General features: G+C 45.7%; 1 protein-coding gene across 1 annotated transcript in view; it reads right to left on the reverse strand.

Moving 5' to 3' along the window:
* The window catches only part of LOC107373531 (gastrula zinc finger protein XlCGF57.1-like), a 47,004-nt gene extending 41,608 nt beyond the window's left edge, over positions 1 to 5,396 (reverse strand). Inside the window, exons 1-2 of the mRNA XM_070548220.1 lie at positions 5,127 to 5,396; positions 4,871 to 4,983 (exon numbers count right to left, since the gene is read on the reverse strand). Coding sequence (XP_070404321.1) covers positions 4,871 to 4,880 — 10 coding nt within the window. The 5' untranslated portion in view covers positions 4,881 to 4,983; positions 5,127 to 5,396. The remainder of the gene's footprint in view (positions 1 to 4,870; positions 4,984 to 5,126) is intronic.
* Positions 5,397 to 9,633: the final 4,237 nt, after the last annotated feature.

The following is a 9,633-nucleotide window of genomic DNA, read 5'->3' on the forward strand; positions in this document are numbered from 1 at the left end:
TAAAGTACACTAGGGGGGTCGGGGGCATATCCCGGCAGAATTTATTTATTTTTGACATTTTATATTTAAACGCATCAGTCTGGTGCATTTTTTGGGGGAAAGTAGAGTTACAGGCTGGTAGGTATGTATGATAAAGTATCTATACATGTTCATTATAATGATATATTTGAGTTAACAATGTTTTCCTGTCCTTTCTTAATCCATTATGAACACAGACTACAGTGAAATCCACTGATGCATCCATGCTGCTCAGCACCAGAACTGCACTAGGTACCAAAAGAACCAATCAGCTGGCAGAGCTCCCTGGTGAACGTGTGAGCTGCAGAACTTGCAAAACTACGTGACTCAATTTAAGGAACAAAGTAGAATCCAGCTGCTGTTATTTATTTGTTGTTGGTGTTTATAGAAACTAAATCTATCTGCAGGGCTTTAGGCCCAGGGCAGAGTTTTATACCTCAGACCAGCTTTAGATCATGACCTGTTATTAATAATATCATGTTCTTTACACCAGTCTGAATATTCTGTAATGTTCACAGACATCCAAACCTTAGAAATGAAATATAATCAATATTAAAATAAAAATTATTAATATTTTTTTTTCATTAGGATTAGTTATCTGTTATACTTATTTACATTTGATAGTAATATGATTAATAATATTTAATCTTATCTTCTATCATTTGTGGGTTTAGTGCATTCACTTAATATTAATTATAAAATGATAAATAACAGGTCACTACAGTCTGGGCATAGAAAGTGTTTCTAGGAACTAACGCTTGTTCAGCAGCTCACCTGTTCCACTGACAGGAGAAATCCTCTCATCAGCAGGTGATCAGCAGAGCGTCATGACTGAACACCGGCCCGAAAAAAACAAAGAGACGACTAAAAACACCGACCTCAGATCGGCCCACCGGGAATTTGGGTCCTGGTTCCGCTCATCACGTTAACTCTCATTCTGATATCAGAGCTTTATTGGCTCTGTTAGAATACCAGCGCCTGGTGCGTGTGCAGTTTGTGTTTGTGCGCACCGCGGGAGCGAGCAATGAGCGTTTTTGCAGCTTGCAGTGTTGCCAACTTAGCGACTTTGTCGCCATTTCTAACAACTTTTCAGACCCCCTTAACGACTTTTTAAATTTATTTATTTTTTCAAAATAGCGCCTGGCGACAACTTTGGCGACATTTCTGACCCCCCTCAGCTACTTTGACTACAACTTTGTAGCCGACTTTACCTGCAGATTAGAGATACATCTGAAGCGAGTTGAGCTGAGGAAAATAATCAAATAATCGATGCATCGGGATGCGGACATAAACGATTCTGCATCATAGAAGAGTACGCCATCATCGATTATAGTGGAATGTAGTTTTGTTTGTTAACGGCGGCACCAGCGCACCATCCAAATCTGTCAGAGTGAGTGTCCTCCACATTTACCTCCGCCTTAATGTGGTACTGCAGGGCTGAGCGCTAGAGTTGTAACCTGAGACCGAACCGGAACCGAATCAGCCCGACCGGTTCTGTTGGATTTGGGATGTAAATTATGTTAATTGAACGGGTTGTCGCGCGGCTCTCACAGCGAGGGAGAGATGGATGGATGGAGGGAGGGAGGAAGGGAGGGAGGGAGAGGGAGAAAGGATCAGCAGACGCTCCTCCAAACATGCGTTATTATTTTCATTATTTCATTATTGTTTCTCCTGGAAGCGCTCAGTCCGACCGAGTGTTGTGATGCCGGGAGATCCGGTCTTGGGGAGGGGGCGGGGTGAGTGACGGTGGCTGCAGTGTGATGGTCTGTCTCTTTTATTTAGGGACACGGAGAAGTTAAGAGAGAGAGAAATAGAAGATAGAGTCAAGCCGTATAAACCTTTTATTGGGTGAGTCGCTATACAGAACAGAAGTTTAAGAGTATTTGAGTTTTCTAGATGGCTAATTTAGGTTATGTGTTATAGTGGGTTGTGTGGAGCCCACGCTAGAGAGACCAGGTGGCTGTGCTGGCGCTTCAAGCACGCTAATACCTCATCTTGGTGAGTTAACGCCATATGCTCGCTAAGCTCTGCTAGCAACCCACTAACTAAAGCTAATTGACTTTGGCCAGCCACATGAGTTCATTTTAATGGATGTTAATGGTAATTCTGCTAACAGAAGGGAACAAATAATTATTTTTGTTTTATTTTTCCAAATGAATGTGAATATTGTGGATCTTAAAAATCAATTTTGTTGATTATCATATTGTTATTGTGTAATTTTTGTATTACTCTATGGTTACATGCTAATCATAAGCCTTGTTAAAAAAAACTGGTTAAAAACTGGGAAAAAAAAAGATTCAAACTATTAGTTACGTGAGTTAAAAACTGTTTCATGTATTGCCAAAATGTATTTTGAGAAAAGAAATGTACATGCATGTAAATTGTTACTATGGTAATATGAAGGATGAAGAAAGAAAAGATTGTAAAAGCTATAGCTGTGAGAATAAGAGATGAGAATTTTATTTAGCTGTAAACAATAATTGCATTATTGTTGTGCAGGCTAGGTTTTTATGCTCGGTACGGGACTGAAGTGGATTGGAGTCCTGGATTCTCTCCGGATGGAGATGGCGAGCCTGTGCCCGAACTGAACTGAATCCCGATCAGGAGAACATCATTCTTCTATACTGAGCCAACATTCCAGTGGTAACCACTCAGACCACTGAACCTGAGTTTTACAAGACCGAGGAGCTTAGGCGTCATTTTAACCGGGGACGCCGGGGACATGTCCCCGGCAAAATTTGTGATTGGCAGCTGTGCCCCCCCCCCACTTTCAAAAACGCCTGCTGATGAGGATTTTTGTTTTACCAGCTCAGATCTTATCCAGTGGTCGGCAACCTGTTCCCATCAAAGAGCCATTATTACCCATTTCCCACGGTAATTCTGGACGGACCTTAATGAGCAGTGACTTAAGTGAAGCAGGCAGGTCGCGCTAGAAAATTTCGTTTAAAAAGACGTCATAAATGTGTTCCCCCGTCCTTTTTATTAATAAAATATGAAGTAAAAACTCACAATTTAATTTTCATTCATTTGTCATTAATATGTAGTCTACACCCGTGCGTTAAGTGGACCATCTTCCAGTAAACGCAAAGCTGCAGCCCACCTCTCCAAATGCGTAAAATGTGCATCAGCCGCTATAGGCGCGCCGCGCGCACCGTCAGCTGATCAGCGCAGACAAGAGCAGAGCAAATAGAGAAAGAATGGAGGATAATTGTGTCTGGATGTGGATGGAGATTACATTTTACAGCAGCCTGATCATCATTTAAATACGTAAACCATCACCTGGCTTCTAGTCCACGCTATCAGCATTATGTTAATTGGTGTGTGTGTGTGTTTTCCACTTCAAACACTGGTCTAACCAACCAGACCAGCGTGTCCAGTAACACACTAATGTTACAATTAAACTGTTTCCCTTCATGTAGACTAGGAACATTTCACCTGCCGTGGCCCGACCGCTTCTGCTCCACATAAACTTTGTGCGTGATCAAATGTCTCTACGCGTCATGCGTCTCCATATTAGAGACGGGAACAAGCGCTGTTCAGCCAAAGTTTCATAATTTCATAAAAAGAACATTTTTCCAAGTGACACATCCCTCAGAGAGACCGGGTTTCCAGACTGTTTCAGTGGGAGGAAATCATCGCATGCACCGTGGTTCTGCGCTGCGAACCCCTCAGATCTTCAGCTCACTGTCCACCGTGGGCGCCCCACGCTGAACCAGTATAAAGCTCTGATGTTCTGATGGGAATATTTTACCTCTGCGATGTGCGTTAACGATTAAAATGTCAGCTCATCCATGTGCATCAGTGTGCGTCGGGGTAATTCTTTCAAACCAAGCAACATCCTTGAGTTCATCTGTCAAAATAAACAGTCAAATGGAAATATATGTAACCTGCCGTTTAACTGTTTTGCCTTCCTGTGAAGATTGTTGCACAGAGAAACAATTAAACTTGATTAACCCCAGAGCCACCCAGAGCGCATGCGGGAAGGTTCCTCCCACTGAAGCGAGTGTTTTCCAAACCCTGTCTCTCAGAGAGACTTGTCACTTAGAAAATGTTCCCTGATTATGAAACTTTGGCTGAATAGTGTTTGTTGCTATCTCCAATGTGGCGACACATCCAGGAGCCGTCTGAGGAGAATCCCAGAATCTCACATTGTCTTCAGCTCAGAAAGCGCATATGATTACACACAAGCGTGACGCGTCAACCCGGTCTCACAGTAAGACCGGGTTGGACCTGTTCAGGTTTACGCAGACAATCTTTACATGTAGAATTGGCATACAGATGTAAAATTAATGCAGTAAAATATAAAGCATTTTATTTAAATATCCATTCATTATTTTACAAACACAGAGAGCCGGATGGAAGAGCCGCATGCGGCTCCAGAGCCGCCGACCCCAGTGCTAGCCTACTTTATTGTCCCCAGCAATTTTTAAACCCCACTCAAGTGTATGGTTATTGTCCCCAGCCATTCTGAAAACAAACTGACACCCTTGCCGAGGAGACTTTCTTTTTGACTAGACTACGACCAAATAGAAGACTGACTTTGAGCTCAACCTGACTAGGTTTACTGATATAGGGGGAAAGGCCTAATTGTTTAATTATATGTCTATTGCAGCTGCTGTATTTTTTGTTTTATTTTCATATTTCTATATAAAATTACAAATCTGGTGCAACTGTGTTCTTTTGCTCATTCTTTGGATCCAGCTATTCCATTTCCCACTCACTGGTAATTTGTAAGGTAATCCTGTTGGACCTAGAGTCTGGCCTATTTATTATTATTTATTGAATAAGTGGTAACTTAATCTGACGCCAGGGTTACAATAGACTGACAATATATTCATTCATCCACCAGTACCTGTGTCCATGCTGTCCAGGTCCAGGTGGTGAAGAACACACGATGAATCAGTCCCAGCTGATGGATGATCCTGAAGTGGTAGCAGGTTTTCTTTAGCCGTGTTTAGCTAACAGCTGCAATAGAAACAAAGCAGGAGAGCTGATTAAGATGCTGCTTCAGAACAACGCAGGAGATTAAAGATCCAACGCTTTGGTTCTGGCCAAAGGAACAGCAGCAGATCCAGAGGGCAGGAAGTCTAGAGAAAAGCTTTTCTCACCCACAACCTGATTCTGGAGCTCCGATTGTCACGAGGACCGCAGAATATCTTCTCTGGTTCTGGAAAGAACTCCACCAAGTTGTTGAGGAGGAGAAGAAAGTTTCCACAGCCTGGTGAGAAGATTTCTGCAGCAGCAGCAGTTAGTCGCTTTAGCTGATCAACTCTCCCAGAGACTGAAGTGAAGACATTTTTACTGCAGAGCCTCAAATATTCTCCTCACACACCAGAACAACAAGCTAGCTCTGCTAGCAGCTTCCGGTTTCTGCTTCTTCTGGTGGTCGGTGACCAGCGTAAAGGTGCACTACCGCCACCTGCTGGAGCAGAATAAAACACACCTGGCTCTCATACATAACTTCCGCTGGTGGTTTTTTAGACAAAATAGTTGTCGTAATGGTTTTTGTTCTTCTCTTCAAAAGCACCTGGCTGCAGACCTTTTTTTTTTAACAATTTTTCTTTAACCAATGAAGCTTACTGGCTTACATAAGAATCAATAATTACTGTTGAATTCTGAGCATGACAAAAAAAGCAGGTGTACAAATAGAAACAATAATACCGTAAATCCTCTAATACAGGCCCGGGCCTGTATTTGACTCAAGCTCATCAAGCTCCAGGCCTTTATTGGAAGGAGGACCAGAATTAGAGGCAGGCCTCTATTTCTATTTGAGCAAAATGAACTAATGGTTCGTTGGAGTTTTTGACAATTAAAATTGCGCCCACATTTTCAAAGTTAAACACATTTCTTTTAACAACGGTAGTTTCTCCTTCAGCCCTCTCCCCCCTCCCCCTGCGCAGCGGCCGCAAACTCACTGATGCGCCTGCAGCCTCTCGGAGTTCCTGCTGCTCTAAACATTAAAATAATTATTTCATTTTCTGTTCCTCACTTCTGATTACCTTAAATGGTGTCTGTTTGTTGCAACCACCAGGTACATAAACTAACTTGTTTTTATTTGACTATTTTTCTGTCCTGCCTGTTTATTATCTTCCTGCATCTCCTCTCAATTCTAAAGAGAAACTGCTACCTGCGCTCATGTATATTCACCTTATGAGTTACCTTTGAACTGCAGTTCTAAAAGATCTACCGACCGCGAAAACAGCGGAGCGCTCCCTGCTTGGCGGCCGTATCAGTGATCAGTGCGTCGGAGGAAAAGGTGATGCGCGCAGCGCCCAACTCCACAGCGTGCAGCGAAACGCTTCAGGTGCAAATAAAAGACAGAAAACATTAAAGGAAATGAACTGACATGAACAATCACGTGATAAATTAGTTTTTGAGGTGGCGACACCTGATTGTTACTGTGGCCGTGCTCAGGAGGCAGATCTACCGACCGCGAAAACAGCGGAGCGCTTCCTGCTTGGCGGCCGCATCAGTGATCGGTGCGTCGGAGGACAAGGTGACGTGCCCCGCTCCACAGCAGCGAAACACATCAGGCGCAAATAAAAGACAGAAAACATTAAAGGAAATGAACCGACATGAACGATCGCGTGTCAGTACCGATGCTCTGGCACAGCGCCCCCCCCCCCCCCCCCCCCTGAGAGCAAGAGCTTGTCACCTGCTGACAGCAGGCTGCTGTCTTTTCCGAGGGTTGCATCTTGCCGGTCATTATCACATGACAGCGACTAGTCGACGACAGGCATAAAATGTCATAGTGAAGTCAACTAGTTCATGCAACCCCTGCTACTGCTCCCCAGAGTGTTCTGCAGCATAATCAGCACGTTCTCTTTGAACTTGATATCAAATTTTCGCCTCCTCTTCGTCTCCGCACAGTTAAAGTTACCCTCGCGGTCTATCACTGGCAAATCAAAAGTGAAACGGATGACACAACTGCCCCCCGTACTTGCTTGTTACCACATTCCACCCGGCCACAATAAGAGACTGGCCATTATTCACCCCCACCGACTCCGACACCAGCCAAAATTGGAGACCCGGCCTTTAATTGAATACCGGCCTGTATTAGAGGATTTACGGTAACTCTGTGTGATATAGAGTTTTGTAGTCAGAAACGTTTCTGATTTCTAAGAACAACTTCCTATTCTGTGTGGCATTATTATATCCATAAGCATTGGTGTGTGGTGGTGTGAGGGACCACAGTTCTGCCCCCAAAGATGTGTAGGAGACGGGGGGAGCTCCAAGTCCCAGAGATCCAGGCGCTGCCCCAGAACACAGGAACCCCAAGGAGACTGCAACCAGAAAGGCCCCCCGCCCCCCTTGAGGGGCGCAGAGGATCGCCCCGGGGGGCCACAACCAGCAGCCGGCAGAGTCCCGGGAGATATCAGCGGCAAGCCCACAGGCCCGCCCGCCGCCTCCCACCCCCTAGCCGGCCGAGCCCGGGACCCAGCGACCCGGGACCCAGGGGCAACCACCCCCGCCGAGGACCCAGCAGAGCCCAGCAGAGCCCAGGGACCCAGACCCCACCAGACAGCCACCGGGATTGATCAAGCAGACACCAAATCTTAAACCCCCTGACCCGGGATCCACGAACACTCAGGCAGACCAAGGCACCACACCCCACACCAGGTGTGGCAGGGGGAGGGGAGACAAAGATCTATATCATCAAAGGAGATCCCAGGAGAGGGGAGGAGTCAAAGGCCCCACCTGACCTATACAGTCATACACAAACACAGTCACACACTCCCTCCCTCATGCTCACACATGCACATACAACCCAAGACTTACAAAAATGCACGCCGGACACCCACTCATGCTCCCCATACACACCCTATTCACTCTGGTCCCGGTACTGCTGCACATTGGGTACAACAATCACCGGTTACCAGAGTTTGACCCTTTCTGCTGGGGTGCTGATGAGCAGGCTCCCCCGCCCAACGCTGAGCACAGCAACCCACCACCCCAGTCCCCAACCAGATTGCCAGATCCCCCTCCTAGCCTCCAGCCCCAGGAAGCCTAGCAACAACAGAGGTGGCAAAGAGGTGGCGATGACACAATTCGTTGCCAACGCTTTTAGTAATCGATTTTCATCGAATTTATCGATTCGTTGTTGCAGCCCTACCAGTGATAGACCTTTAACCGTGCAGAGATGAAGAGGAGACAAAAATTTGATATTGTAGGACACCAAGCGTCTCAGCGGCAGGTTTATAGTCCCCAGATCAACCCGCAGGAGGCAGTAGAGGGTCACACAGACCTTTATTGGGCTTTTCTTCAACACTTTGTAACGCTACAGACACTGATCCTCTATCACGCTCCTACCACACAGAGTCACGGTGTCAGTTAACCATGCTAATTCAACCCGCTCCACAGAATACACATCACCTTCCCTGTGGCTTACATTAACATAACACTCACACAACACGCAAATCAACACATAGGAACTAGCAGAACGATAGGAAACACATATAACACAATACCCAGAATGCACCTGGCTTACAACCCCAGCCAGGTCATTACACTATCAAGTTCAAAGAGAACGTGCTGATTATGCTGCAGAACACTGGGGAGCAATAGGGGTTGTATGAACTAGTCAACTTCACTATAGTGACTTTTTATGCCTGTCATCGACTAGTCGCTGTCACGTGATAATGACCGGCAAGATGCAGCCCTCGGAAAAGACAGCAGCCTGCTGTCAGCAGGTGACAAGCTCCTGCGTTTGGGGGGGCAACGCGCTCTGCCAGAGCGTCGGTACTGACACGCGATCGTTCATGTCGGTTCATTTCCTTTAATGTTTTCTGTCTTTTATTTGCGCCTGATGTGTTTCGCTGCTGTGGAGCGGGGCGCTTCACCTTGTCCTCCGGTGACGCACCGATCACTGATGCGGCTGCCAAGCAGCAAGCACTCCGCTGTTTTTGCGGTGGGTAGATCTGCGTCCTGAGCACGGCCACAGTAACATTATCAAATCAGGTGTCGCCACCTCAAAAACTAATTTAACACACGATCGTTCATGTCGGTTCATTTCCTTTAATGTTTTCTGTCTTGTATTTGCGCCTGATGCGTTTCGCTGTGGAGCGGGGTACATCACCTTGTCATCCGGTGACGCACCGATCACTGATGCGGTCATCAAGCAGCGAGCACTCCGCTGTTTTTGTGGTCGGTAGATCTTTTAGAACTGCAGTTCAGAGGTAACTCATGAGGTGAATATATATGAACCCAGGTAGCAGTTGAGAGGAGATGCAGGAAGATAATAAACAGACAGGACAGAAAAATAGTCAAATAAAAACAAGTTAGTTTTTGTACCTGGTGGTTGCAACAGACAGACACCACTGAAGGTAATCAGAAGTGAGGAACAGAAAATGAAATAATTATTTTAATGTTTAGAGCAGCAGGAACTCCACGCTGCAGGCGCATCAGTGAGTTTGCGGCCGCTGCGCAGGGGGAGGGGGTAGAGGGCTGAAGCAGAAACTACCGTTGTTAAAAGAAATGTGTTTACTTTGAAAATGTGGGCGCAATTTTAATTGTCAAAACCTCCAGCGAACCATTAGTTCATTTTGCTCAAATAGAAATAGAGGCCTGCCTCTAATTCTGGCCCTCCTTCCAATAAAGGCCTGGAGCTTGATGAGC

This window comes from Nothobranchius furzeri, chromosome 2, assembly GCF_043380555.1.
Source record: "Nothobranchius furzeri strain GRZ-AD chromosome 2, NfurGRZ-RIMD1, whole genome shotgun sequence".
NCBI lineage: Eukaryota > Metazoa > Chordata > Actinopteri > Cyprinodontiformes > Nothobranchiidae > Nothobranchius > Nothobranchius furzeri.